Source organism: Calypte anna, chromosome 23 (genome assembly GCF_003957555.1).
Source record: "Calypte anna isolate BGI_N300 chromosome 23, bCalAnn1_v1.p, whole genome shotgun sequence".
In the NCBI taxonomy this organism is placed as follows: domain Eukaryota; kingdom Metazoa; phylum Chordata; class Aves; order Apodiformes; family Trochilidae; genus Calypte; species Calypte anna.
The window spans coordinates 2,353,296-2,366,221 of record NC_044268.1 but is presented as its reverse complement, the minus strand read 5'-3'; the positions used below and the strand labels follow the sequence as shown (position 1 = coordinate 2,366,221).

The following is a 12,926-nucleotide window of genomic DNA, read 5'->3' as shown; positions in this document are numbered from 1 at the left end:
ATCAGCCTCAAACATGGGGTTGTGCACACAAGAATCCTACAACACAGCCCCTGCCTCTCAAGCCATTCCCCTCCAGGGGTGTATTCTGACCCCCTGTGCAGGGTGCTGGGGGGTGTCAGGGGTTTAACACTGTCCCAGGAACCAAACCCAATGCCAGAAGCTCTCCCCTCGCAGATAAAAGAAGGAGAGAGAATAAGGGAGAGAGATTTATGGGGTGGAAAGTCAACCACACAGCTTTAATGAGACAGGAATGAGAAAAATGACTTAATAAATACAAATAGACAGGGAAATGGATCCCACGTTCCTCCCCCTTTTCCCCAGTAATTCTCACATCAAATCCAGGCTGGAATCCTGGGGTCAGGAGGGGAGGCAGGCACAGATTCAGGCTCAGGAGCACAGGCAGAGGAAGGGAAGGATCCTCTCAGGATGCTGAAACAAAAGAGGGAGAGGAGAAAGAGGAAAGGGAGGAAAAAAAAAGGGTTTGACCCTCGAGATCCCTCAGGTTGATTCCGAGCCTGAGGTGGATGGGATGGAACACTCTGCCTGGTCACTTATCTCCGTTTATCCTGTCTGTTCCCAAAGGGGGGTTTCAGGTGGGGCTTTTTTCTCCTTTTTCTCCGGATTTTCCCTCATTCCCAGCTCTGCTCTGGGTTCCCTTCCCAGACACACGGAGTCAGCGTTAATTCCCGCAGCTGCTCACAGGAGCTGAGCTGAAAATCCCCTTTAGCCCGGCACAAACCACCCCAGAGGGAAGACCGACCCCCCCCCCGGGGCTGTTCCCGGTACCGCTGGATCCGAACCGACCCGGTCCTGGCGGTTCCGCCAGCCCCGGAGGACCGCGCAAGCCGCGCCCCTTCCCATCATCCCCCGCGGTGGGTGCGGCGCTCCCTGCGTCCCGCGCGCGGGCGGAAGCGGAAGTGAGTGCGGTGGTGACCATGGTGCCGCTGGGGCGGGGAAGGAGCTGCGGCCGCTACCGGGAACCCGGTGAGCTCGGGGGGAAGGGCGGGAGGAGCGGCGGGAAGGTCCCGGGTATCGGGTAGAGAGGGCAGTGCTGCCCCGCGCAGGCCCCGCTGGAGCCTCTCGGTGGATCCGGGCCGGGCGGGACAACGCCGCGCCCAGGGGAAGGGGGAGGGGGGGACGCTTGTCCGGGATCCCGGGAGGTGACAGCGGGGCTCGGTCGGTGCCTCCGTCCCCACCTCCACCCCTGCCCCGAGGCTCCGGGGACTGCCTGGGGGTGGAGGTGCCTTCAGCGCAGCGGGCCCGGTTCGGGTGGGGCAAGGCAAAGCTGAGCCGGAGCGGTCCGGACCGGGCTGGGCTGGGCTGGCAGAACCGGCTGACCCCCCCTCTGTGCTTTTATTGCAGATGAGCCACTACGGTCTGATCGCAGGATATCGCAGTGAGAGGCGGGGAGCCATGGGGGAGAACAGCCCCGAGAGCAACGTTATCTACTATGAGGTGGAGGAAGAGGATTTGGGCCCCGAGGAGAACACGATGGGGTTCCCCGAGAAAAACGGGCTGGTTTCTGCATCCCCGGGCACGGTGTATGACAGGACAACTGTGCTGATAGAGCAGGACCACAGCGTGCTGGAGGATGATGAGGATGAAGGGCAGTGTGGGGATCACTTGCCTTTCTTACCAGAGGGTCATGAAGAAGGATTTCACTTGCTGGCAGATCATGAAGGAATGTCCCAGGGTTATGTGCAACACATTATTTCTCCAGATCAGATTCATCTAACAATAAATCCTGGTTCAACTCCCATGCCAAGGAATATTGAAGGAGCAACACTCACTCTGCAGTCTGAATGCCCAGAAACCAAACTGAAAGAAGTAAGTGGCTCCATGAAATGCTGAGCTTTACACTTCTTTTGGGGCTTTTTCACCCCGGGGGTGCTTGGAAAATGGGGATTTTTGTCAGGCCAAGGGGCAGGCTGAAGTTTTTCTTGTCTTTCAGAAGTGTAGCAGAGGGAATTGCCCTGCAGAGCACCTCCTGGGTGACAGCTGGTGACATCTGGTGACAGTGCTCTGTGCTGGCTTTTTCCCTGCTCAGGGGCAGCAGCAAAGCTGCATGTGCCAGCAGGTGGTGAAACTCTGATATTCTGCTGCTTTGTGGAGAGAAGGGGGCTGAAAATATATTTATTTATTGTGTGTGGGGTGGTTTTAGTGGTCTTTTGGTTTTCTTTTGGTTGAGGAATTAGTTTTGGAGGTAACCAAAGGGCTGTGAGCTCTGTTATCCCCTGGTTAACCAAATCCTCCAGGAAATCACATCCCAGCTACAGGTGAAATTCCAAGCTGGAGGTGGAAATGCCAAACTTGGTGTTGTGTCAGTCAGAGGGAAACTGAGAAGGCAGCAAGGCAAAACTTTAAACCTTTAAACCCCCTTTCTGGGTTTTGAAGCTTCCATCAGGTGGTTTAAAGGATCCCATTTAAAGTGGCAGCTGCTTTGAGTTCTGGTTCCCTAAGGAATTCCAGCAGCATGGAAAGGGGGGAGGATCTCTCCAGCCTGGCTTGGGATTCTTGCTCCTCAGGCCCCAAATCAGAGCAAAGCTGCCTGAAAGACCAAGGCAGTGACAACTTCCTGCTCCTTTTTGGGGCCATTTGGGTTAAATAAGGGGTGAGCCACACAGGTGCTGCTGTCAGTGGTACAAGGAGCTCCTGCTGTGACTGATACTCAGTGTCCCAGTGACAGAAATGTGTCCCTGCTGAGCAAGGAGCTGGGTCTGAGGACTCTGAATAATTCAGGTTAATGAAGAACTTCATTAGTGCTGATTGGGAGGGAGAGGGGCTGGGGGGGGCAGCTCTGCAGCTGGTTGGGAAACTGAGGTTCAATAAACTTACATAATTAAAATAAACTCCTTTTGCTCAGTTATATTCATAACAACCTCTCTATCCTGCCCTCTTGGGGTAAAATATTTAAAATATTTGCTAAAATATTGAATGCTAAAATGTTATGCTGAAATATTGCAATCTTTTATGTCAGTCCTAAGATTTTTCTCTTGCTGTGGGATTAGCAGCTTGCAGAGTGCTCCAGATGAGCAGGGGGTGATGGCTGCACCTGCAATTCAACTGCTTTTATTTCTTCTCCCCTTTTTTTGACAAAAAAAAAAAAAAAGCTTGTGCTGCTTTACAGAATGTTTTATCCTGCTTTGAGCATGGTGCTGGGATTGCTGCAGCCTGCAGAATTCTTCCTGAAATATTGTATGAAGCAAAGCTCAGGTCTTTGGGAGCTGGGGGGTGCTCAGGCCCTTCAGCTGAAAGTCTTCACCATCCTTTGAACCTGTGCAGTTGGCAGCTAGGAACCAAACCCTTCCTTTTCCCATAATAATTGAATTTTTAAAAAAATTTTATTCCAATTTAAACACCCAGAAAGCTTTAGCAGACTCCTCACTTGCCCTGTGTGTCAGGGGAAGTGCTGTGGGGAATCTCTTGTCCTGCAGAGTGGAAACTGTTGACTTCAGCTGCCTTAGAATCACAGAATCCTAGAACTGGCTGGGTTGGAAGGGACCTCAGAGCTCATCAAGTCCAACCCTTGATCCACTCCCCCCGTGGTTCCCAGCCCATGGCACTCAGTGCCACATCCAGGCTCTTTGGAAAGATCTCCAGACATGGAGAATCCACTACTTCCCTGGGCAGCCCATTCCAATGCCTGATCACCCTCTCCAGAAAGAAATTCTTTCTCATCTCCAACCTAAACCTCCCCTGGCACAACTTGAGACCCTGCCCTCTTGTCTTGCTGAGAGTTGCCTGGGAAAAGAGCCCAACCCCCCCCTGGCTCCAACCTCCTTTCAGGGAGTTGGAGAGAGTGATGAGGTCTCCCCTGAGCCTCCTCTTCTCCAGCCTCAACACCCCCAGCTCCCTCAGCCCTTCCTCACAGGAATTCTGCTGGATCCCTTCACAGCCTCCTTGCTCTTCTCTGGACCTGCTCCAGCACCTCAATCTCCTTCCTGAGCTGAGGGGCCCAGAACTGGACACAGGACTCAAGCTGTGGCCTCACCAGGGCTGAGTACAGGGCCTTCAAACTCTTTATCTGGGAACATCCACTTGGGATCCTGGACTCTGCTGGATCTGCTGCTCCCTGCTCAGGCCATGCCCCCCTTCTTATCAGGGAAATCTGCTCTCTGCCCTTGGAGCTGGGTTTTATCAGCCCTTGCTCCTCTGCTGGGGCTGACTCAACCAACCAAGCCCCTGAGTTGTGCTGGAGCTGTTGTAGTGCTTGGGAATTTATTGGTAATTTCTGCCTGGGCTGAGCTGGGCATTCAGTGACCATCAGCTTTCATTAGGTGATTATACACAAAGTGTTCATCAAGGGATTTTATGGAAGGATTTTTGGAAGGATTAAAACCAGTTCAGTTCTCAGTGAGGCAGAAGAACAATGGGGTTGGGGGGTTACTCATTAAAAGCCTTCCTAAATTCCCATTATTCTATTGTTATATATTATATATATTTATATTGTTATAAATTAAACAAAAAAGCTTAATATTTCCAACAAAATATTCTCTATTTACCTGACAAGAGGTCAAGAAATCTCTGGATTTTATTCAGCTCTCAGCTTCCAACTCTGGCAGCACAGATCTGTGATGATCAAATTCTCTTTGGGTGCATATGAAAAAAACAAAACAAAACCAAAGAAGAGTTATTAAATCATGAGGTAAATAGAAACCTGTGAGTGTTACACACTGGTTAATCTGGGTTCCTCTGGTTCCAGTGTCAGCCCTCAGGTCAGGATCAGTTTTTTGGAGACAAAATGCAGAGTTGATAAAGGGAGAACCCAGGTGCTGGGGGGTGGGTGCTCTGTGCCTTGGGAAGGGGCTGGCTGAGGTTCCCTGCTCTGGTTAGAACAGAACAGGGAAGCTGCAGCTTCCTGCTGGTCTGTTCTGAGGTTGTGTTGCCTTTCCAAAGCACTGGAAATCCTTTTGGAATATTCCCTGCTTTTTGTCTCTTTGCCATCCAGCCCTCCCTGGGCTCTCTCCTCACTTGCAGTGTCTGAGCTCTGACACTCAAAGCCTGGTGATTAATATTGAAGATCAGTGTATTGAGCATATCAGATGGCTCATTCCTTCTGCTTCATGGGAGAGAGTAGGATTGAAATGTTATGATTTGCACTCTGGAAACTTCTGTGTGGCCTCTCTGCCTGTTGCAGAGACTGGGAAGGTACCAGCTCTGCCTCACAGAAATCCTCTCCTGGTGACCAACAGCAGAAATTTTAAGTTAATCAAACAACAATATTTATTTCCTTCTTTATTTGGTCTCTGGGGTCCAAACCATTGCCTTTGATGTTTAACTGCAGCTCTCCCCTGCTGGAATTCCAGCAATCCATGCAGCATTTTGTCTCTTAGGTCAAGAGGTACCAGTGCACCTTTGAGGGCTGCCCACGCACCTACAGCACTGCTGGGAACCTCCGCACTCACCAGAAGACCCATCGTGGGGAATACACTTTTGTCTGCAACCAGGAGGGCTGTGGCAAGGCCTTTCTGACCTCCTACAGCCTCAAAATCCACGTTCGAGTGCACACCAAGGAAAAACCTTTTGAGTGTGACGTGCAGGGCTGTGAGAAGGCATTCAACACACTGTACAGGTGGGCACTGCTCTCTCCCTTTCCCTCCTGCCTGGGGCTGTTTCTCATCTGCTGGTTGCATCTCCTTCTGGTTTCTGGCTGGATACAACTGCTGTGCTTCCTCCTCCAGGCACAGAAATGGATGGAAACCCCCCAAAAAAATGCAGAAATTCTATACCAAGAGTAGGATGACAGAAGGTGTGGAGATATATTTGGCACAAAATGTAGAAAATACCAAAACACAGAATTTCTATACCAAGAGTAGGATGACAGAGGTTGTGGGGATATATTTAGCACAAAATGTAGAAAATTCTATCCCAAAATGTAGAAATTCTATACCAAGAGAAGGATGACAGAAGTTGTGGAGATATATTTAGCTTACTTATATTACCAGAGTGTTAAAAATGGTGCACAAAGCACAAGGAGCTGTCAGATTTTGCTTGAGGACTTTGGAAATGGTATCAGTTCCTTTCTTAAGTTCCTTCAGAACATCTTCAGCCTTGATCCTGCCCTGCACACCTGAGCCAATGGCTTGCCTCACTCAAGCTTGGAGTTGTAAGAGGGATTTTTTTTATTTTTTAATTTTGTTTTTGCCATGCTTTTTAGGTTGAAAGCCCATCAGAGGCTTCACACGGGGAAAACATTTAACTGTGAATCAGAAGGCTGCAGTAAATACTTCACCACACACAGTGACCTGAGGAAGCACATCCGTACACACACAGGAGAAAAGCCATTTAGGTAAGGGGATGGGTTTTTAATTCTGGGGGACTCCTGTCGTGGGCTCCCTGTGCCAAAAAGGAGCTGTCACTGTCCTGAGTGAAAAGCTCTGCTCATGAGAAATGAGTGAAGGGGGGCAGCATTCCAATGGGTGTGTTCCTCAGCCTGTAAAAAATGGGAGAAATGACAAGAACAGTCAAGCAATTTTTTAAACATCAACGTGTGTCATGCTGAGAGTGCTTTTAAAGTGAAGCTGCTGTGGTGCAATATCTGTTTCATGAAGGAGCCTCCCCAGATGCTGACTTCATAGAATCACAGAATGGGTTGGGTTGGAAGGGACCTCAGAGCTCATCAAGTCCAACCCTTGATCCACTCCCCCCGTGGTTCCCAGCCCATGGCACTCAGTGCCACATCCAGGCTCTTTGGAAAGATCTCCAGACACGGAGAATCCACTACTTCCCTGGGCAGCCCATTCCAATGCCTGATCACCCTCTCCAGAAAGAAATTCTTTCTCATCTCCAACCTAAACCTCCCCTGGCACAACTTGAGACCCTGCCCTCTTGTCTTGCTGAGAGTTGCCTGGGAAAAGAGCCCAACCCCCCCCTGGCTCCAACCTCTTTTCAGGGAGTTGGAGAGAGTGATGAGGTCTCCCCTGAGCCTCCTCTTCTCCAGCCTCAACACCCCCAGCTCCCTCAGCCCTTCCTCACAGGATCTCTGCTGGATCCCTTCACCAGCCCAGTTGCCCTGGACTTCATGCTGGACTTTTAAAGTCCTGCTCAGAGCCTTGCTGGATGCAGAGCAGCTGTTGGGAGATTCACCATTTCCAGCAGAGATCAGAGCCAGGGCTGATTTCCAGAGTCCTGTTGCTGTTGTAGCTACTGCCCCAGAGCAGCCTGGTGCCAATTCTTCTGTGCTACCCCCTGCAGGTGTGAGCATGATGGCTGTGGAAAGGCTTTTGCTGCAAGCCACCACCTTAAAACACATGTTAGGACACATACTGGTAAGTCACAAGGCTTTGTTTATTCTTCTCATTGAGCTTACTCAATTTGTACTAACTCTCAGGATCCTAATGTGCATAAACTGTGAGTGATGCCAGCCTGAGGGAAGGGATGTTATCCAGAGGGACCCTGACAGGCTGGAGCAGTTTGCCCACAGGAACCTCATGGAGTTCAGTCAGGCCTAGTGCAAACTCCTGTTCCTGAAATTCTGTTTATTCACTTCCATTTATGCTTGGCAGGGCTTGGATTTCATGGGTGTTTCTCAGAGGTATCAGTAATGAGGCATAAAAACTAAATGTTCTGGAGTTGGGTCAGTTCATGAGATAAAATGGAAGGTTTTATCTGTAGGAATCCCAAGAATACTTCGTGAAGTGGCATTAAACAATGTTGTCTGTATAAAATGTTATAACTGCTGTGTGCTTTATGTGTCTCCTACAGTGTTTATAAGTTTGTTCTCTGGGTTTTGTGCTGCCTACAGGGGAGAAACCCTTCTTCTGTCCCAGCAATGGCTGTGAGAAGACTTTTAGTACACAGTACAGTCTCAAGAGTCACATGAAAGGCCATGAGAAAGGACATTCCTATAATGCACTTCCCAATAACAATGTATCTGAGGTCAGTGGCACTTCTTCCTCATGCTTCAGTGGTAGGTGGGGGTAAAACTGGGCTTTGGGAAGGGAATTGTTTGGTCTGTAGCTTGTTCTAGAGATGGAAGACTCAGGGCTGAGGTTTTCTGAGGGAATCATATCTGTTTTGTAAATACTGTGTGGTAAGTGTGTGGAGTGGAATAAATACTGTTAAGATTTACATTTGATGATTTATTCCTGTGCTAACTGAAAATTCTAGGTTTTTTAATTTTTGGAAGTCATGTGAAAGAGATGTTAGGAACTCTTGATAGCCACTAAAATCCTTTTCTCAGTAGTGTTGTTCTTTTGATTTTTAGAGCTGAGCCTTGGATCACAAAGAGGTAAAAAAAGTCAGCGTAGACAGAGTTGTACAGACTCTAAAAAGTAACCTAAAGCATTTCTGACACTATTTTTTAAATCTGTAACTCAATTTCTGCTTCTTCTTCACAGGATACAAGCCACTCTCTTTGTCTGAGTGACTTAAGCCTCATATCAACGGATTCAGAACTTCGGGAGAACTCAAACCCAGTGAGTTACTGTCCCACAGCTGCCTCACCAGGAGCTGAGCTCTCTTTTTTTCTGGCAGTGTGCTTTTCCTGTCAGCTGGAACACAGCAGATGAGCCAGGGGTGGCTGCTTGTGTCTGTGTGGCTGGGTCAGACCTCCAGCATGCTCTGCTTTAGGCTTGCTTCTCAGTGCTGCAGGAGATGCACTCTTCCACAGGACCAGGGTCTTTGAACAGAACTGGTTCAGGTGTACTGAATGCTGCTTTTGTGTGTCTGGTGGCAGCATGCAGGAGGCTCTCTCTTGACAAAAAACACCCTTTTGCACACCCTAATGAGCCTGTACATATGATTTAGTGTTGCTGTTCCTAGAGCAGTGTGGGTGACAGCAACGCAGCAGCCCAGGACATGACCTAAGTGAAGCTGTTCTGTTTCTGTTCCAAAAAAGGCTTCACAAAAAGCCAGGAACAAATGATGCTGTTAGAAACAAGGAATAAGGGTTAACCATAGTGTGGATGCAGAAGAATATATTTTACTTTGGAACAACTTAGTTTTGGAAGGAGTTACTGATTATGTTGCTAACATTGACTGTGAGTGATAAAAACCAAGCGGTGTTTTACATGGGGATCTGTTGCCTTGCCTGAAGGTGGCTGGCTAACTGGAGGGGTATTTCTGACAATCATATGCTGCTTGTGGACGTTTTATGGAGAGCTGAGCTGTAACATTTCCCCGTTTTCCTTCCTCTCAATTGCCAGACACACGGACAGGACCTCAGCACAATCTCACCAGCAAGCATCTTCGAGTCGATGTTTCAGAGCCCGGATCACGCTGCCAACCAGGATGACTCTCAGCAGACAGGTACAGATTACACTGCAAGAGTTAATCAAAAGAGTTCTTTATTTGGGTCTTGGGAGAACTGATGCGTTTATATTTTATTTATGTTTATTTGTTTTGCTTTGTTTCTCTTGGCAGCTGCCTTGATTGAAGGCTTTAACGGCGATGGCGACGCGGTGGCCGCGGTTCCGCCGCCTGCAGGAGACTCAGCCTCCTTGTCTCTTCCCCTTGTTCTGCAGCTCGGCCTCTCTGAGCCTTCCCACTCAGCACTACAAGCCTCAGCAGCACCAGCTGCTCCCTCATCCATAGGAACCAGCTCACAGCAAGCTGCATTTGGGAACCCTGCAACTGTTTTACAGTCCCCAGAAGTGCCTGTTCCTCACAGCACACAGTTTGCAGCCAGTCACCAAGACTTCCTGCAGCACACCCAGACCCCACCACAGCCCATGGTCCAGGGACTCTCAGTGGTTGCTGGGGCACCTGCCCCGACAGCACCCAGTGCCCCTGAGGCCCTGCCAGCTGTTGTCCAGACTGTGCCTGTTGGTGCAAACTCTGTCCTGACCAGTAACCCAACCATTACAATTACTCCTTCTCAGAGCACTGCTATCCTGCAGTCCAGCATTGTCATGGGAGAGCAGAACTTACAATGGATCTTAAATGGTGCCACTGGTTCTCCACAAAGCCAAGAACAAATGGTTAGTATATCCCAGCATGGCTCTGAAAGAGCTGGAAGCATCTCCCTTTCCCCCTCTTCCCCTTCTGAAAAGGAAGGGGAGCAAACCTGTAGCTGGAGGCTGTAAAGCAGAAGGCAGTGTTGTAGGATGCAGATCATACTGCTACATATAAACATGGCACCCCTTCAGCCATTAAAATAGAGAAATAAATGAAAAGCAGAAATCCAGAGTGCAGAAAAAAATTGCTTTCCTCTCCCCAGTGACAGACTTCAGCTGTCAAAAACCACAAGATGTGTTAACAAGCACGTGGTGCTGCAGGTGGTTGCTCCCCATCTTTAGGATTACTGAAATAATACTCCTGAGTTTTGGGATAGCCAGAATGCAGCCCAGAACCAAGTTAAATGTTAGTTTTTTGTTAATTTTCCTGTGTGTTCTCTTTGGAGTGTGTGTATAGCTCTTTCTTTTGATTACAGCTATTCAGAATTTGAACAACAGAAATTTGATGGGAATCAATTCTCACACTTTTTTTTTTTTCTGTTTTCTTTTAAGCCACAAGTTCCAAAAGTAGTAGAAAAGGTTTTTTTTACTACTGCATTACCAGTAGCTGGCAACACAGGTAAGCATCTGGAATTTTCTTTTCTCTTTCTGTGTCTTTGCAGCACTGTTGGCTTGAGCAGGATTTGTGGTGATTTTATTGCTCGCAGAAATGGTGAAGGAAAATCTTTGAAATGTTTTTACCTTTCTGAGTACAGTTTTAAGTGAAGTCTGCTGTAGACTCATAGTCTTAGGGCAAAGCTTGTGTTTTGTTCTTTTAAATGACAACATGAAACAAGCAGCAAACCCTGAGGGGGTTTTCACTGCCCTTAAACCACGTCACACGTGGTCTCTGCTGCAAGGTGCACACAATCTCATTTAACAAAGATGCTTTCTCTCTCCCTGCTGTGAAATTATGTAGTTGTGTTGTGTTTTGTCTTTGTTTCACCTTCAGGAAGCCCTGTTCAGCAGATTGGTCTCAGTGTTCCTGTCATTATTATCAAGCAGGAGGAGGCCTGCCAGTGTCAGTGTGCCTGCAGAGACTCTGCCAAGGACAAAGCCACCATCAAGAAGGAATGTTCCTCACCTGATCCAAAAGCTTTGGAGCAGCCAGCTCCCCAGCTGCAGCCTCAGACCTTTCCTTCCTCTTCCTCTTCTCCTTCATGTGGGCAGAGCAGTCAGATAGTTACCCCTTCAGACTCACAGACTGAAACTTTAAGTGCCATGGATGTATCAGACTTCCTGTCCCTCCAAAGCCCTGAAACCCCATCCAATATAATTCCAATCGAAGCACTACTGCAGGGGGAGGAAGAAATTGGTTTGAATAGCAGCTTCTCTAAGTGAAGATGTTCCAGATTTTTCCTTTGCACCTGGAGGGTAAAACCCTTCTCCTTAGAAGCAGAAACTGAAGGATCGATTCTTTTTCCTTCCTCTTTGGAAGTTTTGTGGCTTATTTCTGCTTCACAGATGTCATCTTAGTCACATCCCAGGTACATCCATCTTTGAGAATCTATCTTAAAAAAAAAAAAAAAAAAAAAGAAAAGGTTAAAAAAAAAAACTAAAAAAAGAAAAAGCTAAGTTATATATGAACTGTTTTGGCTGCACTGTCTGTCACTTTTGCTTGTCATATGTGAACACAGAAGTTAAGGTTACTCGTGTGCAAAAAGATTTTAAAAAGGAAAAGGGGGGGTTAGTTTGTCTCCAATTGCACATCACTTATGTTTGGGTTTAAGGTACTGGCAGTGAGTGGGTCTTTGTTACAACTCCTTGGGTCTATAAGTTTTACTCTGTCTCTTATGTCTAATACTAACCATGCACTATGAGGGGAGCCCAGGAAAGGAATTTGCTGTAGTAGAAAATGGCATTATTGTAGAATCTGATTTCTCTGCAATTTTCTTGGGATGTGATTGTCACATTGCTGAGTGGAGGAGCTGCTGCCTGGGTTTGCTTTGTACTAACACTGTTACTAAAGCCAATGGAAGCTTTGGGGGAGTTACTTCAGTAAAGCACAAGAACCTTGTGCTCCTGATAGATTTGTTCATTTAATTCCATTAGGATTTAGATGTGTGGTGGCAGACACAACGTGGAAACACAATCAGAGCCCCTGCTTGCTCAGGCTCCAGTGTCTGTTTTCTTTGCCTCTCTTTGAAGGATGCAGTGAGTCCCAGGTGTAGTCAGATGGGTGCCTGTTTCTCTTTTGATTTATTTGGCTCTCTTCAGTCGTCCTCTGAACCCCCACAACTGTTCAATCAGGAGTATGGTGCCTTTGCTGGTTACTCTCATCTTTTGTCAGGAACAACTCCAGGAAAATTTTCAGACTGATTCAACATAAATTCAGTTTGAATTTAGTGAGTCTATCCTGCAGCTGTCCATAGATGCTTCTTTTATTTTTTTTTCTTTTTTTTTTTCTGTTAAGCTGAGTAATTTCTGCCTGAATCTGCCTCCAACCTACTGCAATGCCAGCTTTTTGTGCACGGGGCTATTTCTTGACTAAAAGATGTTACACAACATAGTAGTTTTTCATATCAAACTGAAAATCTATATTCTAACCTACTCAGGGTAAATAAAACACAAACTCCCCTTCCACCAAAAAGCCTGTAATGTTGCAATAAATGCAGTCTCATTCTAAATGGTTTATTTATGCTGCATTATTTTAAAAGATGTAATTTTATAGTGTTTTATCCATCTTTCTGGCTTTGGCTGTCAGTCTCGTGTTAAAAGAAAATAATATTAAATAGTCTTTATTCAGTTTACAGTGTTGTACTTAGTGAGATACAAAGATAATGACTGTAAGCCAATTAACGTGGAGTGTCTCTGCACACTAAATTAAGGAATGCAAACTCCTAGTGGACAGAGATCTTTTCACTCTATTTGATCAGAGCTGCTTTCTCTACCTGCTGGGGGAGAAGGGTGAGTGCAGCCAGACCTCCCCAGGCTGCCTGGCAGATTTTTAACCCTCTGTGTGACACGTTCTGTGTAGTCTTGCCAACACCT

General features: G+C 47.3%; 1 protein-coding gene across 2 annotated transcripts; it reads left to right on the top strand.

Moving 5' to 3' along the window:
* The first annotated feature begins 897 nt into the window (after positions 1-897).
* MTF1 (metal regulatory transcription factor 1) lies at positions 898-12,678 on the top strand. Of its 2 annotated transcripts, none has more exons than XM_030464296.1 (11): positions 898-984; positions 1,363-1,827; positions 5,334-5,572; positions 6,158-6,289; positions 7,195-7,268; positions 7,745-7,878; positions 8,340-8,417; positions 9,147-9,249; positions 9,364-9,920; positions 10,449-10,515; positions 10,888-12,678. In XM_030464296.1, exons 2-11 carry the CDS (start codon positions 1,363-1,365, stop codon positions 11,274-11,276), a joined length of 2,238 nt encoding a protein of 745 aa, XP_030320156.1. In that variant the 5' UTR covers positions 898-984; the 3' UTR covers positions 11,277-12,678. The 2 variants fall into 2 exon arrangements, with proteins under 2 accessions (XP_030320156.1, XP_030320155.1); XM_030464295.1 differs by having other exon boundaries at positions 899-984; positions 10,855-12,678.
* Positions 12,679-12,926: the final 248 nt, after the last annotated feature.